Raw genomic sequence first — 19,559 nt, forward strand, 5'->3', positions numbered from 1 at the left:
TCAACACGTGTCCATTCAACTGTCAGCTGATGCCGCTTGTGTGTTCATCCTCACCATCCCACTGGTCGCCTTGGCTTCTTCCGAATTTGAAATCCAAAATGTTTCTGAAAACCTCAAATTGTCCCGCTCAAAGACACGCACAAATCCTGTGTTGCAAGTTTTATTCTGCTGGACAGTTTGATACTTCTCAATTAATTATGCTATTAAAAACAACTCTTAGTAATCTTTATTTGCAGCATTATTCTTGGTCTATTGAAATAGATTTAGACTACAAGTCAAGTGGCCAATTCTAATTTAGTGTTTTGTTTGTTTGTTTGTTTTTGCTATTATTCCATGATCTGTCTATTTCCCTGTACATTCTACGTATAGAACGATACGGCTGTTAAAACTAACAGAACACTTGAACAACTTGCATGCACGTAATGTAAATAATCCAAACATTTTAGTTTACTTGGACTGACTCTTCCTCCATTGATCTAAATGAGGATAACCTCCACATTGCTCTACTGGATGCAATCAGAAAAGATTTTGCTTATTTGTCTGCTTTTGCTGTAGTGTAAACTTACAGTGGAGTTTATTTGTGTTGTTGGCCAGATCCGGTTTTAAAATGGTCTCCAATCTCGCATTAATATCTGATATGTACGTTGACGCTACACACAAATTGGCACATATCCAAAACACATTTGATTTGTACACACAAATTCTGATTCTGATCTGAAGAAATCCTATCACCATGCGTCTTTTTTCTATTTACACTGCCGTCATCCAAATTGAAATCCAAAAATCCGACTTGTTTCACTTGACATTGCAAACCGCAATGTGGCTACATGATTTGCGTTGTGTGCTCCAGTTTTGGCAACATTGGACTCCTCAATGTGAAACTAACTCAAAAGCCAAAACTCATTTATATTTTGATCCCAGATCTCTCCATTAGGAATAAACTCAACACAGACATTTTATTAACGTTATACACAAGCCCACATGTACAGTATACTCTGGAGTGTTTGCTCTGAAGATGAAAGTCAAATGTCTGGAAACAGTCTTCGCATCTGCAACCTGTTAAACACTCTAATGATACTGGCAGCCGCTACACCCCCCCCCCCCCCCCACACACACACACAAAGACACAGACAGACTTTTTTATCTGAAGTGTTCAGCAGGCTGTGTCGAAGAAATTGTTTAGAGATTCCCTCAAACAGAGAGTAGCTGTGCTCCCTTATGCATACAATCTGGGGGTTCGTGTTTGCGTTGCAGCACGGGTGTTTTTTCTTCATCCCTCTTGTCTATTTTTCGAGACAGTTGCTCAATGTAACCGAACACTTCACCTTCATGTGAATCGGTTCCAGTTACACGCTTAACTTTAAATTAATTTGGCCTAATGAAGACCCAGAGACAAGACAAACCATGACTAAAAACAAACTTGCGCGTCAAAATGTCTCCTGTTTTTTCTCAACATACATGTTGGAAACAAACATGCACTGCAAAAACTAAAATCTTAAGTAAGATATATTTTCTTAAATGTAACCTAAATCTGCTTATTTTGATTTGACATGTTATTTTTTTACTTAAAATGAAATTGTCAGGCAAGATCATTGTGCTTATTTTAAGATACTTATTACTTAATTGTCTTATTTGATCAAGCAGTCTTGGCATTAAGTGTTAACAGCCAGTTTTAAGCACTGTGAAGATTAAAACAAGCATTTCCCACATTTTAAGATGACAACTAACCAACATCAAAGGCCTTGAACTGGGGTTTCATGAGTTTTCTTATTTTAAGATTTTGCATAATCTAGTAATAAGATAAATGGAAAAAAATACAAGTATGAAAACAGAAGTGCAATATGGTTCATTTCATATATTTACTAAGCTAATTTTTTCCTCTTTCAGTACCAGCTCAGTGGTCTAGTGGTAGAGTGCCTACCCTCAGACTTGAAGGTTGTGGGTTCAATTCTTGGCTAGGACATGACCTGTTACCTCCCTACTTGACACTCAGGCTAAGTTATCCATGTGTAAAAAAACAAACAAAAAAAATCCTCATGTATTTTCAGAAAATAGTTATATATATTACAGCTTGAAAAAAGTCAACATTACTTGTTTTTAGTCTGAAAATACTATTTTCAAGACCGCAGTGGTTAATATGGGCCTAGTATTATTTTCTTATTTTTCAAAATATTACAGGTAAATTTAAGTAAAATGTTCTTGTTCTGTTGGCTGATAATTTAGCTTATTTGAAGTAATAATTTTCTTATTTTACTTTTTTTTTTCTTAAATTTTCTACAGTCCTTTTTGCGGTGTGTTGTGTTCACCTTTCAGCCTAAAAGGAGTATGCTTTGTATTTAGCAGAATGCATATCAGTGTTGATGACTTTTATATCATATTTATGACTCATTCTCATATAATTTTCCTCAATAAATTATGGTTTCATGTAATCTCTTTTAGCTTTTAGTATTTCATTTTTTTCATAATGAATAATTATTTTATTATGGATTACAATTTGTTCCTCGGAAAAATTCCTTTTTGACCTCTAATATTATGACTCGACTCAGTTTGTAAAGTGCTGACAGTTTTCGTGATAGGACTTTATCATTATAGTAGCAATACAGGACATCGTTCTTGTAAGGATATCGTTGTCTTTAAAAGTGTGTTTTTTTCCTCATAATCACATTTGCTCTAAAATGTTTCTACTTTATTCCCCTAAAATTATGACATTTGTAATGGATCATCCATCTATTTTCTGGGATGCTCGTCACCAGAGCTGGAGTCTATCCTGGCTGACTTTGGGTGAAAAACGGGGTACACCATGGACTGGCCACAGTACCAAAATACGTGAAGTGTGTAAAGTTAGCGTGTGTATAGCATTCCTCTTGATTTCAGCTTTACCGGAAATATCCTTATCTGCTACCAAAATAAGATAGCCCCAAGGAAAAAGAGTAACTAATTGCCATGCCTGTAAACATGTCTGTTGTTGTCATATATGTCTGTTAGAAATTTGCGTTTTAGACGTCCTCACTAAAATGGCTTCCACTGCCAAGTAACGTCTTGAATGGCTTGAGTTAGATTTTATTCAGACGACTCTACCGGAAATGCATTCTCTCTCTCTCTCTCTCTCTGGAAGCGAAACTCCAGACTGATGCGCAATTTAACTGCACTCAGCTGCCGCCTGATCCTTCACAACTCCTCTGGATTTACTCTGAGCAGGACCAAGTACCAGTGACAGTGATCCACGATGGACGTGAAGTTACTCGCAGTCGTGGCTGCGCTCACACTGCTGGCAAATGTGTCAGTTTCGCAAGGTATGAATGCAATTTGCACTGTTTATGGTTCATTTATTGCTCAAATGTGTGTGCATGTATAAGTGTGATTTTCACGGGCACTTTTTAAAGGTAATATACGTGTAAAAGTGTATTTTCATTCAAATTTCAGTTCAGTAGAAACGTTATAATTGTGCATAAAGTGCTAACAAATTCCCAAGAAAAGCAGCACAAAGTACAATAATGCTTAATAGCATTGCATTAGTTGACTTAAAGCATGTTTGGCTTTCTTGAGTTCTCTCTCTCTCTTGTTTATTATTTTGTATATATATTTTTATTTTATTTATTTTTTGTCGTGCGTACATTGCCAGGAGGTTTACGCGCGTCTGTGTGTGGTTCATGACTGTGGAAAGTTCCCTGGCGCTATGCAGATCAACGTGTTTATTTGTTTTTCCACGTTGTTTACGCTTTAATTAGTCCCAAATGAGCCAGAATTATAGAAACGGCCTCAGCTAGTCTGCATGGCGACATCAGAAATCTGCGCGGTCTTTCACGTGCAAATGTAGGATCAGGTGTAAAAATAATTAGCATGGGGCGTTATCTACACCCTCAAGTACCCTCTACACATCTGTGTTTTTTCAGCGTTTAATATGTCGCTTTTTTTGCCCGTTTTAATGACAACATTTCTTAAACACGTTGGTTTTGGTTTCCTGAAGAGATCCTCGTTTATTTTTCGTCATGAATCAACCGTGACCACAGTTTGCACAAGAGGTTTGAACTGTATAACCATACATCCATCATGGAACCACCACTCAGACTTTCTATTCATAAAAGCTTGGTTTTGCATTTGTGTGCCTTATAAACTATTTACGCTTTATAGTCAATATGTTTAAATGCAATTTATTGCATGCAAATACTTCATTTGTAGAGCTCATTTGGGTCTAGTAAAGATTTTATATGATATGATATCACACGATATCATGAGTAATATGCATCATATTGGAGGCAGGCTGTCACAAAGGTAATCTGGGATTGGCTCCAACTCCTGAGAGAGCGCACAGGAAATGCAAAAATTTGATTTATTGCCATCTAATATTTTCTAGTGTAAAAGGGCTTTATTGCTATGCCTATTAGATTCATAATTTTTGTCTGCTGCAGAACTGTTTATTATTATTATTATTAGTGCAGAACTGTTTATTATTATTATTATTAGTGCAAAACTGTTTATTATTATTATCCATCCATCCATTTTCTTAACCGTTTGTCCTCACAAGGGTCACGGGGGGCGCTGGAGCCTATCCCAGCTGGCTTCGGGCAGTCGGCGGGTTACACCCTGAACTGGTTAACAGCCAATCTCATTATTATTATTATTATTATTATTATTATTATTATTATTATTATTATTATTAGTAGTAGTAGTAGTAGTAGTAGTAGTAGTAGTAGTAGTATTGTTATTGTTGTTGTTTTATTTAACACCTTCTAGCAGATTCATTTGATAAAATGTTTGAAATATTTTGTCAATGATTTGGAGATACAGTATGAAAGTGCATTTGGTTTCCAATAAATTCAAATTTCATCCTATACTCTAAATTTATTCTCATACAATTATGACTTTTCTTATAATATTGTGGCTTTTATTAGTCTCTTTTTTTTATTTACTTGATGTCCAATTTAATGTGCCATGGCCACCTCGTCTACAACCGCTATTCACATTTGGTATGTTTAGAAAAGTTTTGGCAATATCAGCACAGACCAAAATGAATAATAACGGTGATGCACGTTTGAGTTATTGTCAATAGATTTCGAACACATAAGGCTGCTGTATTCTGTAATCCGGCCCACTGAGAATTTGCATTATCAAAAGTACTGCAATATTTATTGCATTATTTCAGCAGTGTTTTTTTCTTTAAGTTGTTTGTAAATATATGTTTTACGGTTTCATTTATTTTTTGTCCTTTTATTAATTGAATAATTGGTAAGTTGATTTATTGTAAAATTATAATAATAATAATAACATTTAACATGTACATTTAACAAATCGTATTGAGTTAGTAAATAATTATAATTAAATGGATTAAATAAAGTCAAATTTCAAAAATAAGAATGAAGGATCTTGTTATTAAAACGAACTATCAGTCATTATATTTGCCTTACTTTGCTGCAGGCAGTTTGCACTCAGTGACAGAATACATGTGAGAGTGAATGGTTGTCTGTCTATGTTTGTGCCCTGAGATTGACTAGCGACCAATGGTATCGTAGTATGGTGTAGTCCGCCTTTTGCCTGAAGTAAACTGGAATATATTCCAGTATATGTGGTATGGAAAATGTATAGAAAGAACATGAGCTACTTACATACACATAATTTTCTTGTACTTGATCTATGAAGAGCCTGGCCCATCTGTCCAAAGCGCAAAATTTTGCCTTGCCCTGATTTATAGAGGTTGATGAAATGTTATGAATCAATTTGTCAACTAGGTAGAACAATACACTGCAGTTGTTCTATGTATAGTCTATTGTCCAGAGGGACATTGAATTTATTTTCTTTAACAGTGATTCAATTATATGGTGGAATTCATGAGAAAATCCAAGAGATGTCCAGTGGGACACATTGTGGTTCTCTACCACCAGCCAGTTGCACTTGATCTTATATTTTAAGTCGAATTGTATCGATTTCATGGGAAACACTTGCTAAACGTCTGTGGTTACAGTGTGGTCCACTGTTTAAATATATAAATTTTATTATGATGTCTGTGGGAATATATTTCAACAGACATTCATACTTGTTCTTTTTTGTTCTCCACAGCCAAGCCCATCAGTCTAGTGGAGAGATGCTACTGTCGTTCAACAGTCAACAGCCTCCCTAGGGGATACATACGAGAGCTCCGCTTCATCCATACGCCCAACTGCCCCTTCCAAGTCATGTGAGTGTTGTTTTTTTAAATCCCTACAGTGACTTATATGTATTAAAGGTTTTATACCCTGCTCTTAAAAAGTTTTAATAGGGTTCCTCCTTGTTGAACATTTCTCACCATCAATCTTGAGGAGGTGACAGAGCGGAGAAAAGAGTTGGGCATGCATGTGTGTGCACACGCCCCTCTGTCACTGCGCTTTTACACATGGGCAGACCGAGCCCACCGAGGCATGCGGGAGGAAGTGTCAGTCAGCTGGAACGTGGGCGCACAACTTTTGGTTTTCTAATGCCGTCCTTAGAATCAAAGATTAGCATTCTAAATTTTCGGCACATTTTATAGGTGATTTATTAGCATTGAAAAGATAAACATGGGGGTTAATGCTACTTTCACATGTGATGGAAGTCAAGAAGAAAAATATACCAAACAGAAAAAAAGAACAACTATTAAATTTATTTCTCCTGCTTTATCGCTGTTCATCGTTTGTGCCCTCCCTATAGCAGAATCAGGCCACTAAAAAAAACAGAACACAGACAGAATATCGGGATCATGACAAGGAGAACAGTAAAACAAACACAATGAACATACACTCAGGAACTGCTGTTTGTTACGGCTTACAGACTCGCTGACAACAGGGCACATTTTTAACACACAGAAACTATAACATCTACAGGATTTTTTTTTTTTTACATACATATATTTTTTTTTTACTATTTGTTTTCGTGTGTTTGATGTGTTTTAATGAGTTCAAGTGTGTTTTGATTTTTGAGAAAAATAAACCTAGTAGTAACGGAATAAGAATAATTATAACATTTATGAAATAATGAAAAAGGTAAGATACAAGAATATGGAAGATATGAATTATAAAAACTCAAGTGAACACGCAAATGGCTCTTGCACAATGCACACAACCATATCGCTATGAGTCTTCTCCCCAAACCAGAAGTGTATCGCAATACCAAGACTGACCTGAGAGAGGCAGTATGGCGCTACACGGCGTCCAGACTGCCACAAAATACAAAGAAGACAAAAGAGTGGTAGAAAAAGAAATAAAAGACTACAAAAACCACTGATCTGAATATATGACTGGATAGGCGATAGGCCAAGACTTTTGAAGCCGCGAGGCCGCCATATTGCTCCTCCCAAAAAACGTTTCTCGGCATACGATCCTATACAATAACAGCATCGATATTGGAGAACATTTGAGACAGTACTGAGTAGAAACAGCGTGATTTATGTTTCAAATTTGTTAATCATAAACAAGAGGACTTCAGACATTTTACAACTTGCCTTAAATACATGTATAAATGATACGCTTAATGATGTTTACAGGAGGAAACTTGTATATATTTTTTTTATTGAAGTAATAAATAAGTACTGTAATTCAACAAACGATACCTCTGCCAAATCTAATATTGGGGTCTAAGGAACTGAGCGATAAAAGAAAAAGCGGGTCTTCAGAGCAGCACATAGCATCCATTTTTTAAATTTTTTTTTTTTTAAATCATATATATATTTTTTACTTGTTAAAAAATAGTGACCACCCCGTCACAAAATCCCCATCCCACCCCTGGCCCTAAACTAACTGCCTACGAGCTGTATATGTCTAATCTGTACCTATTTCGTATCGTTAATATAGTTGTCTGCTTGTGAGATGGGAGGAGCCGCCCTGTCGCTTCAACGGCTTGCACGGGCATGTATGGACTATCGGCTATCCAGTCATATATTCAGATCAGGGACAAAAACTGTTAGCTTAGCTGGTGGCTACATTGCGGTTGGTGATTTTTAAACTCAACCGTGTATGCTTCGGATTGCTTCCTTATTAGCTCTCGTTTCTTTCTTTGAACACACACACAGAAGGATTTGCAATTTAAATATTGACGATAACCTTTGTCCCCACGCTCCCAGATCATCGCCCAGGGTAATCTTTTAGAGACATACAAAAATCTTTGCTTACTTGGACCATAAGGAAAGGGAAATACTCAAATTTGGCTTGATTGTTAATTTGTTACATTTACAGTGACAGTATCGGGCCATTTTCCAAATAATGCATACCGGTATGTTTGAAGAAGGATGTCATGCTAAACTAACACTAAGGTGCTAATTCTCGTTGTTTGATATCAATGCGTCACTTTCATCTCACACTGAGGGCTCTTTTTCTCGTAAATAGTGCCAAGCTGAAGTCAAACAAGGAGGTGTGTGTGAACCCCGAAATCCGATGGCTGCAGCAGTACCTGAAGAACGCCATCAACAAGTAAGTTGGCCTCCCCACGTGCTTTCATCTTATGTCAAACTTCTCCGTCTGCTTCTTCCTTTCAATTCGCTTCTCTCCACTATAGAGATTTAAAGTAAACAGGATTGGGATGCAAAAGAACAAATGCGCATGCCAATCTACTGAATGGTCCGTTGTAAGATTAGCACCTTTTAACGGTCCCGTTTTCGTGGTGAACATGAAGTCAAAACATGCTAGTACATGACAACTGTCACCCACAAACTGAATTTGATCACTTCCAGTCACCTCAACATTTGGCCAGTGCCGCACATGCAGGCACATCTGCATCTGTTAAGTTACAATTGGTGTGTGGATCTTAACATCGCCCAAAAATTAATGTCACATGGTCTTCTTCTATATGTCACTTATATCAATGGACGGGAGAGTTAAAGGCTGCTTTGCTGTGCTCACAGTTGATGGCTTTCAGAGTGCCTGCTGACAGATGGACAAAACGGGTGCAGTCAGACTGTCTGTCTGTCTGTCTGTTTCAAAAGCTGCTTGAGCAGTTCGGGCTTGTGTGTGTCGCCGGTGAGGTGTGACCGCTCGTCAGCATAACAACACAGCTTGCGTAGAAAGTATGGCAGCACTCGTTTGCAATGGATCTGATGTTTCCAATTATGGTCCCACAGGAGACTTTACAAGTTCTCTTGCTGTGATAATACATACATGCACACAATGGATTGTAATGTTGCGCTTAAACAAGACAATGATTTTCTCTATGTATCACTTTGAATACGTTTGAAAAAAAGTATGTCACTGAACTAATTTTGTGTATACGTATACTCTTTGTCGCATCACTGTAAGACAAATTTAAAAGTGCAAGACTGTAAAGAGTCAATTGATGAGAAGAGCAAAAATTTCCTTAAACTACGAGTGATGACCCGAAGTAATGTGAAATGTAGCTAACTTAATAGTCACTAAGGGTTGCCACTGTGGACAAATAATATGGAAAGCGGGACTGTTTGTTGGAGAAAGGCCAGTTTTTGCTCAAAAATAGTCCATTTATTATATAGTATCTTTACGGTGTATTAAGTTTCTCTTAAAGTTAGAAAAAAAAATAGTCCCCTGTATATGGCTATGGGAGGAGCTATAAACCCAGTCACAATTTAATACTTGTATTACATTAACTAGCTGTCTACGCTGTTTATTAAAACATTTTTTTAACCTTATTATTGATTGAAACCGTGATGTGGAACCGTACTGCCTCATACTGAAAGGTATATTTCCTAATCTGAACATAAAGACATTCATTGCTTTATGTCATCTCTTCTTTCTCTTTTTGTCTTCCAGAATGAAAAAGTCCAAGAAGGTGAACTAAAGTTTTTACTAAGATTCTTCTGAGCCATCATTGAGGATATGGAGCAACATCACATACATATACTGTTTATACAAATTCATTATGTACTGTATATGTTGCGTAGTCATCAAAATGATATGTTATGGAGCACTTATCAGAGCTGCCCTGCTGCAGTCTCTTGCATGGAATCATTGCATCATCATCATCACCACCATTGTCATCACTTAATAGATGTTATTTGTGCAAAGTGCAATTATATCTGTTTGTTCACCTAGCTATAATGTATATACTTTTTTGTTCATTGACTTCATCAGTAAAGTGCTGTTGCGCCCCAAAACATAACCATAGGCGGTTCGGCAAAATGTACCTCCATATTTCAAGTTAATTGGCGCCTAGGAATTTCTATTGGTACCCCACAGACTTGAGTATAACATACAGGATTCTAGTAAAAGTCCCAATTATGATGTTTTTGTAATGGAATTAAGGACTCAAGCATTTCCTGAGCAACGCTGCGGTTGCCATGTGAGCCCCAACATGTCTAGTAACTCACTGAGAAGAAGTTCACATCTGGAGCCCCCATACAGGTTTAATGGAGAAGAAATGATCTGGTATTGTGAAGGTGTGTCTACTACAAACGTTAAAAAAAAGAGAGACCCTTATTAATCTAATTTCTCCCCCCAAAATTATCAACTTGATCTGGCTGTATTCTAATGGAAACATGGTGGCAATCTCAACCGTTTTTACAGCAGTTAGTTGTAACATAAATCACATTACCGGTAGTAGTTATGAAAACAGTTGACAATAAAGCCATGCGTTCAACTGTCTTGCAGACAAAATGCACTTTATATCTGAGCTCCCTTCTTTTCTTTTCTTTTTACATGCATTTTACATACATACTTTTTTCCAATCTCCTTTTTCTATGTTTATGTTACATATCTGTGTTGATTTTAACCAATGAATTCAACTCACATGACTGTTTTTCAAATCTGGGAGATGCCAGCTGGTCGATCATTCGACACATCATATGTAAGAATAATGTGATATAAATGTTTTATTTTTGTACTCTTTAATGCATTTAAATGAAGGGACTGTACTTTCACAACTGAGCCGCCCGGACAACATTTTATTGTCAAAATTGTATGCAGTTATTAAGTAATAAAAATAATAAAACAAAAAAAAACCCTACTTGGCTCGGTTTGTAATTTTTCATAGTAGGCTTAAAAGACTTGATGCTTACAAACCAGACGACCTGTGTGCTATCATGGAGTTGACGGCTGAGTGTTCTGCACTAAAAGATCACTGAGGGCGATGTAAAGTCTTTCATGTTGAAAATGTGTTTAGCTTAAAGTAACAGGACAATAAGCCTGCTTGTTCACAGAGAATTAACTAAACAAGCAGCCATTAGGAACACATTAGAGCTAAAAGGGATGAACTTTTAACTTCTCTTTGGTGGCATTATGTGAGGCGGAGCCTGCAGTTCATGTATGTGGTCTACTGAGTGAAACAATGGTTTGGGGGAGATGGCGGGGGGGATATTCAGACGTTGCTGTCTGCGGACCATTTGACCATTACTTTGATATGCACAAGAAGCAGAGGTGGCAAATTCAAGTCCAGAAAGTCAAAACCCTGCCACCATTTGGCTTCAGCCACAGGTGCTTCTAATCAGCTGGCAGGTAAATGAAGTCATTGCCACCAGTGGCCAAAGTCAAACTGTCTCAAGGTTTTTACTTTCTGGACCTGGATTCCCCATCTCTGAAGATAAAGGCTTTTTACATGAGAGGCGGGTTTATATTTTCCAAATAACGTTATTCCTTTTTTTCTCACTTTAATATTTTTACTTTCTTAAAAGTCTTACACGATGGTAGATAATGTAATGGAACCATGGTGGTGTCACTGCCAGGGTTATTATAGTTTGGGAATTTTTATTATAGTTAGTTTTTATTTCGTTTTGAGTTTTGTTTTTTAAATTTTGGTTGTTTTATTTAGTTTTAGGGCAGCTCTGTTAATTTTTAGTAGTTTTAGTTATTTCAAAAATGCTTACTTTTAGTTTGGTTTTAGTATTATTTTTCATTTTGTTAAATAAAAGTGAATTAATTGTGTGCAATATTTATTAAACCCCATAGTAAAATTAAAAAAGTAATGCATTTCTTACCTAGCGTTGCATTTTGGCAGAGGTAAATGAAAAAGCCATTGGAACCAAAAGTCAAGCATGCAATATTTTTCTATTAGCTGCTGCTAGATTACATCACTTTCAAACATCCTTATTCCGGTTAATATCGAAATAAATATACTTAAAATCACATGTAAATTCAATAACAAAGGCTCATATATTAAATTCATTACCAAAGACTAAAATTATGGAAATTTTCGCTATAAACAAAGTTAGTTTTGTAAACGTAAAATGTAGTTTCAGTTAGTTTTCGTTTTTTTAAAAGTATTTTAGTTTTTATTTAATTTTTATTAATTTTTTCAGATTTTTATTTTATTTTTTAATTAAATTTTTAGTTATTTTGTTAGTTTTCGTTAACTAAATAACCTTAGTCAAGGCAGCTAATAGAGATCTGAATAAAGAATAAATGTTTGCTCATATTGTGTTGTGCAACCTTGGGTGTTTGACTTGAAAGTTTCCATGGTATTGTTTTTCCAATCGTACAATGTTTTTGCAATCATACGATTCAGCTGCAAGACTATTCCTAAATTATGTTTAGGAATTTGTCTTTGCACCAAAAAACATGCCTTTTCTTATCGTCCTTGCTCCAGACAGACAAATAAACCCCCTCTAATGCAAAACAGTTGTAAGAGATCTTTAACTCATATACTTAGAATCATTGCCAACACCCACAGGTTAAACTATGCAGGTGGTGTTAGAGTAAGCGTAAAACAGATTAAAAGTTTCAACTCCATCATTTGTAGGCACATTTCATAAGTCATAAAAGAAAAAGAAATGTCAGTTAACATCAGATAACGCTTACATTACAAAAAGTATTCCATAAGTGACTAGACATTTGATATAAATGGCCAAAGTTTACAGTTAACCCTACCCCCCCCTTATGTTACAGTCCCTGACTTTTGTATTTGTAGTTTGGACAAATCTCACTCACTCCACCGAGAATCAATGATTGAACCTACCAACCGCACCCCCTCGACAATTAGTTTAAAGAACAAGGTCAGCAACTGCAGGGCAGACGCTCGGCTGCCATGTGGGATTGATACAGGCCCTTTCCGGGTGATGCACCTTCCTTAATCGTTGGGCACCCAAAGAATGTGGAAAAAACAAAAAACAAATGTTAAAATCATTTGACATCAAGTTTATAGATCAACTCAACTGCTCGACTATGCCAACAAGCAATTTCTAATCATTTTTTACAGTATTTGAATTCTCATCCTTATTTGCACAGAATTTGTCTTTTCAATCCCGCAGTTGGCTGGCAAGCAGCCCAAGGTGAGCTGGGGTTGGCTTCAGGTCGCCTGTGACCCTAATGAGGACAAGCGCTGCAAAAAAAAGATGGATGGATTTAATATAATTTCCTCTGAGGGCACACAGATAATGCCCCGCTTTCCTTGTACAGCACAACCGAGATACTTTTTTTTCTTTTTTACTCAATCGATTTTACACAATTGTGTGTGTGCATATCTTTGAATATGTACCACCAGCGTCTGTTCTGTCTCAACCAGAACTACCCTCCCCCATATTTCCCCTTTTTGCAACTGTGGTTATTTACTCCCATTCCCCCGGCCCACCTCCCCTTATCAAAGACTATGCTGCAGCCTTGGGCCATGCTGTGTACTAATACAACCTCCCCAAGGGAAACATTAGTCAAGACCTCTCTATTCTTATATCAGATGACCCGTAGCGCGTTTCACCCAGTGCTGCATACTCTTGACTCTTAAAAAAAAAAACTCAACCCAAGTAATGACTTTTAAATGACCTGTTGATTGCTGGGGTGCCTGCTTTTTAATTACTTTAACACTGACCGTGACCCTCGAGCTCATTAATCACAATTATGACAATATAGTCAGCTGAACGTGTTTGTTGCCGCGACGGAAGTTGAAAGTGACCAACACGCGGTGAGTAATAACAGCAGCATGTGTGTGTATGTTTGGAAATGAACGGGAGGCTAATAGAGGGGCCCGTATGGTCGTTTAAAATCGGCCTCCTGCAGTCTCGTTACCTTTCATGTGCTAATATCGTCAAGGTTATGAGTCCCAACATCATCCATCTTCACATAGAAATTGAATGAGGGGGAAAAAAACACATATGCAGCATGGACACGGGGCCGTCCTACGCACAATGCCGCCGCCATGGTGCAAATCCTTTCCATGTGATTGGGTTTGCAAACCGAGAAGAAGCAGCAAACTATGCATGTTAGGTACGGATGACACACAAAAGAGTCACACACCCCAGCAGCCGCGGGGTGCCTTCAACCACGGGGCCCGCAGGAGCTCGAACACCACCAACCCAAAATCACACACTGTGCTTCCCCTAGTTGCCATTCCTTCCCGGATTATCAACCACATCCTAATTGGTTGATATAACTGGGGTGTCTCCGTCAATTGTGAAGCGAATGTCTTCTCATGTAGCGCAGAGTGCCATGTGACACCCATGACCAATGTGTCTGTCCTCAAGTAGAAACAGCATTTTATACAGAGGGCACCGATAGACTGTACTTGCTTCGTCTTCAAGGGACAAAACACACATGAGAGGGAGCCCTCTGTTTGGCTGCAATGTGACTCAGTGCCCGAGCATGTTGGACTGTCTGGTGGATTACGTCATCCACCTCCAACAAAGATTTTTTCCAGAAACAAAGTGATGAATTCGATTATTTTATTTTTTACCCAGAATACTTGAGCAAAGAATCCTCCATTTTAGACAGAGATGCACGATAGTGTGGCAACCACACCAAGAACTGAAATTGAAACAAAACAATATGTCCTCGCTTTCAGTCTCCTGTGAAGACTTTCTCCAAGATTTTGGAGAGTGTGCAATTATTTCATGCTGTGATGACTAATGCTGAATCAGACAATAGCCGAGCTATTTCATCCCAAACATCTCTTCGTGCATCTGGTGCTGTGCACTAGGGAACGGTCGTGCTGGAGAAGAAAATGATCTTCCTCAAACTGTTCCCACAAAGAAGTAGGTAACATCTTGATGAATAAAGAATTACAATTTATAGAGAATTAAATGGTTCAACCAGGCAAGTACCTGCCATACCACTAAACAAACCAATCACATTACTCACCAACCAACTAAACAGACAATGAAGTGACCCAACCACCAACCAAACGACATGTTACCCAACCAACAAATCAACATTTGATCCCACTTTGGCTCCAAGATGTCTACAATTTTAACTACTATACTACCAATGGCCATTAAAGGGACATTCAGTGATCCTTAGCGCCATCTAGTGGTCAAATAATAGCATTAGAAGCACGCAGGAGCATGCACACTACTGTGGCTCAGAGAGACCAAATTTCGCAAGCCTACCACCAATTCTTATTTTGCGTGAGCAAACAAGCATCTTGGCGAGCAAAGTTGTTAAGTCCGGCGAGCGATGCCGAATGACCGGAATTAGCCGGAGCAGCTAACAAGAGCGGCAGGAGGGAATTCATCAGAGTCATAGGCTGGAGTGGCTAACAAGAGCGGCTAGTGGGAGGAGCTAGTAATTTAAAAAAAGCTAGTAAAAGCTTGTGAGAGCAGAACAGAATGTGAAAAGCGACGGGTCATAATCACGGGAGTTAGTGACTACCACCTGCAGGCCCTAGCTGAAGAAGGTAAGCTGCGGTTGACTCATTGGGTCCGAGACTCGATGCAATACCACCCGGGCTAACATTCGCAATGTTGTCCTTTGGGCATCCGTGGCCGGAAGATGGCGGCGAAACATGGCAGCGGTAATGACTAGACCTGTGTTTACATTTTTTGCATACTATTGACATAAACAGTTGTTTTTTAAAATGAATGAATTATTAGTTCACCACTAGATGGGGCTAGGGATCACTGAATGTCCCTTTAAGCTACAGACAGTTCATTAAATATGTCTACAGAATTGCAGCATTTTCAACTTGGTTATGATTAGTTTAAAATGACAACCTTCTAACCTATATTTGTCAAATGTGGCAGACTGAGACATTAAGGCAAGGAAAACATAACTCATGGTTTGCTGTTATGGCAGAGGATTGAGTGAGCAATTTGAAAGTAAATGTCTCCTTTTGAAAATACACAGCAGTGCGTTCTTCACCTGTATTCATTCAAACGTCCTGAGTATTGACTGATGGTTCTCCACTTCCCAGCTCTGCACTGTGCTGAGGTTTTATGAAACTTGATCTGTTTTTTTTCTTTCCTGAAAAGTGTTGAGTGGTTTGCCATGCATCAAGTCTAGTGGAGAATTGATTTGATTTAACACCAGAATGCTAAAGCCCGTATCCCACTGTGAGGTAAACGTTTGCAAAGATAGCAAAGGGTTTGTTTAAAATAAACTAATAAAATATTGATTATTGTGCAGTGTCATATGATTTCACTAATGTTAAGACCATCAAAAGCAGCTTTCTTGGCAAACAGTGCGTCACCATGGCAACATCCACTAAACTTCCGCCAGACTTACACCTAATGCTCATGTTTTTTTCTTAAAACTGTCCGGTGAACATTTAGAAGATGATGAGCAAATGTTGTGACCTCGAACAAAACCTGACGAGAAATCATCATTCGCTAACTTTGCAAATGTTCACCCATGAGTGGGATGCGGGCTTATAAAGGAAAATTAGAACTAGATAAGAATAAATGGTGGTGACTGAAGTTCAATGTGGCAAGTCTTCATAGTGAATCATATTTTTCAAAGGCTAGCAAGCATATTAGGTTCCTCAGCGTTGCCATCTACTCTACGTCTACTTGGACAAATCCTCGTGAAGATCCTTCATTTTGTCTCACATCATAACCAAGTCGGTCCTGTTCTTAAGTCTTTCTTTCGTATCATTCAGAACAGTGGCAATGAAATTGTTGGTAGCATAAAAGAAGGTTAATCAAAAGAGGCGTGACATTGCTTATGTCAGAAGGAGGAGCTGGGATGGAGGTTGGAACCATATGGGAAACAATGGTGTTGGAGCATTAATAGTGGTGGATATTGATATATGATGACACACTACCCGATCCTCTTAAATTTCACAATTAATGACAACAAAAAACAATGAAAGTAAATGTATCAAAATCCAATTTCAGCTATTTAGAAGATGCACCAATGTCGGTCAAAAGAACCGAATGGATTGTTTTTTCCTAATCCTGCCCAATAAAAAAATTACATATTCCAATCACACCTATTTTCTCTTGGAATGGCAACTGGAGCTGACAATTCCCTGGCCCTGGACACATACAAAGGGAATAACTCCCCCCCAAAAAACAACATTATACATCTAGGACCACAGTTGAGTCTCAATTCAAGCATTGCAACATTACTGTATGTGTCATTTGACACATTAATAGCCTAGAGACTAAAGGGTCTCACCTAAGGAGGATGCAGAGAATCATTTTCCTTCCTTTGGTCTCTCTGTGGAGAGTCCCAAGTCAGGATGTTAGGTTTTAAGGGAACAAATAGAAAGGACTAAAATAATTAGACTTCCTTCAAAAAGTTGTGATCTTTTCCAATATTCATAATATATTAAAATTGCAATTAATGTCAATATCGAAAAGGCTAAATCTCATGTGTATACTTGTGTTATTTCTTTAAGTGCATTTTCATATAGTTCTATAGAATTGTTTTTTTTTACTTAACCTATTCGAACAAGGTAAACAAGGGCTGGAATGGAATAATTATATTTCTGTTCATGTAAATTGGAAATCTTACTTTATTAAGTTCATGAACGGAAGTTTGACTGATTATGAATATGCAATCAAATAAGATCCATTAAAAGTGCTATAAAACATTTTTTTTAATCCATAGTCCTTTTGAATTATACGACGCCGTATTAGGGCCACGTATAAATATATATTTTTAGAGGGCGGAGGCAATATTTGCCCCTTCATAAAGTGGCAAATTTGACACTTTATAAAGAAAAAAACTCAGAAACTTACGAGAAATACACATAGCGTATTCGTTGGTGGTTAATGGGACACTATTTATAAAATGAAAATGAAAAGGCAGGATGGAGACGGATTCATTCTTAACTTTAAACTTTACTCGTGATTTACCGCAGCGAGAGCGACAACACTTCCTGATACCTTATCAGCTAACTAACACTAACCAATCAGATGCTAGCATACTTCTGGTAAATGCTAGGGAATGACAGAGAGCCGTAGATTCGACACATAACTTAGATACTTGTACAAAAAAAAATATCCAAATGTATGAACGTGTAAATGATAATTCTGGAAACTTAAATGTACAAGTAAAAAATGTAAAACATTTTAACAAATTAACTTAAATGCTTGATCGTCGTGTGGACCTTTGCAAAGTGAGGCGTCTTTGTCGCTGGCCAGTGGCCGTACACAACGGTTCAAAGAGCGAATACTTAACATGATATGGTTAATCTATGTTAAAGCAATTAGGCTACTGTCTCCTTATTTGGAAACCCGACCGAGAAGTATTTGCACAAACAGTCGAGTAGTATGCTACGTGTATTTCTCGTAAGTTTGAGTGTGAGTTTTTTTCTCGCAATTATGCCATTTTCTAAAGTCGCAAATTTGTGAGAAAAAAACTCGTAAATTTGCGAGTTTATAAAGTGGCAAATTTGCGACTTTATAAAGTGGCAATTTTGCGAGTTTTTTTCTCGGAATATTGCCCCCACCCTCTAAAAAAATATATATTCATACGTGGCCCTAATACGCCGTCGTATATTTATTTATTATTGGGGTTGTACTTTTCTGTGGTTCTGAACTGCAAAGCATCATTCTCAGAAGTACAGTTTTTCTAATAATTCGGCTATCCAATTTGGTTATTACAACAGCACCCAGTATGACACAGTGCAACTCTACACCACAATAATGCACATGATATTGAATGAATCCCCTCAAGGTATGTACAGTTGCATTTGATTAACGTTAACACAACATTCCATTTTTTTTTTTTTACTCAAACTCAATTCAATAACTTAACAAAAACTACGTTAGTAACCAACTATCCCTACCAGAAAGCTGCATGCAGTATAGAGGCCAACATGCAATCCATTAATGTAAATCCCTGTGTGGAACGAAAGGCAGATGTGCACCTGTAACCAGAGGCTCAACTTCTCAAGTGTATTGTTGTTTCTCATCACAACCGTCACATGTATTTAAAATCACCTGGAGTGAAAAGTACGCCGGATGATCGGCCCCTGGTGTGCATTTTTTAAAGTGATGAGAGCCCGCGGCTACGAGAGACTTGACAGTAGCGACGTCAAGAAATTAAATAAGATTGGCAGCTGGAGAAAGTCTAACAGTAATAACTTTTAATAATAATTCAGCAACATATCAGTTTGCAGATGTTGACCACATGTTAAGATACATCAGCAACAGCAAGGCAACCTTCTCATACACTATTTCACCATGCAGCCTTTGTGATACAGTATTGTTAACCACCAAGGAATCAAATACATTTTATGTGTTATGTTTCCAGGTCACTTCAAGTAAGGTAATACAGTACGTCAATATAAACAAAACAAATATGTTCCCATAATTTACTGCTTAAGCTGCATGCCTTCATTAGTTGTTAGTAAAATACATAATTTAACATTTTCTGTTATTAAATAATCGATTATGTAATTATCTAAATATAATTAAATAAATTATAAGAAATGTAATTAAGTGGCTGTTATTCACATTTTATTATACACATTATTATTTTTTTAAATCTGATTAACTAATT

General features: G+C 37.4%; 1 protein-coding gene across 2 annotated transcripts; it reads left to right on the top strand.

Moving 5' to 3' along the window:
• Positions 1–2,751: 2,751 nt before the first annotated feature.
• Positions 2,752–10,911, top strand: cxcl12a (chemokine (C-X-C motif) ligand 12a (stromal cell-derived factor 1)). Of its 2 annotated transcripts, XM_086093295.1 has the most exons (5): positions 2,752–2,831; positions 3,116–3,293; positions 6,055–6,172; positions 8,331–8,414; positions 9,723–10,911. In XM_086093295.1, exons 2-5 carry the CDS (start codon positions 3,227–3,229, stop codon positions 9,748–9,750), a joined length of 297 nt encoding a protein of 98 aa, XP_085949421.1. In that variant the 5' UTR covers positions 2,752–2,831; positions 3,116–3,226; the 3' UTR covers positions 9,751–10,911. The 2 variants fall into 2 exon arrangements, with proteins under 2 accessions (XP_085949421.1, XP_085949420.1); XM_086093294.1 differs by having other exon boundaries at positions 2,758–3,293.
• Positions 10,912–19,559: the final 8,648 nt, after the last annotated feature.

This window comes from Leptonotus elevatus, chromosome 13, assembly GCF_054856555.1.
Source record: "Leptonotus elevatus isolate MCC_2025b chromosome 13, RoL_Lele_1.0, whole genome shotgun sequence".
Classification (NCBI taxonomy): Eukaryota; Metazoa; Chordata; class Actinopteri; order Syngnathiformes; family Syngnathidae; genus Leptonotus; species Leptonotus elevatus.

What these genes read in the sequence shown, in the direction of transcription:
- cxcl12a (XM_086093295.1), top strand. Translation starts at nt 3,227, where the DNA reads ATGGACGTGAAGTTACTCGCAGTCGTGGCTGCGCTCACACTGCTGGCA. An exon ending in AAATGTGTCAGTTTCGCAAG is followed by an intron (nt 3,294 to 6,054) that starts GTATGAATGCAA and finishes TGTTCTCCACAG; the next exon opens with CCAAGCCCATCAGTCTAGTG. An exon ending in CTGAAGAACGCCATCAACAA is followed by an intron (nt 8,415 to 9,722) that starts GTAAGTTGGCCT and finishes TTTGTCTTCCAG; the next exon opens with AATGAAAAAGTCCAAGAAGG.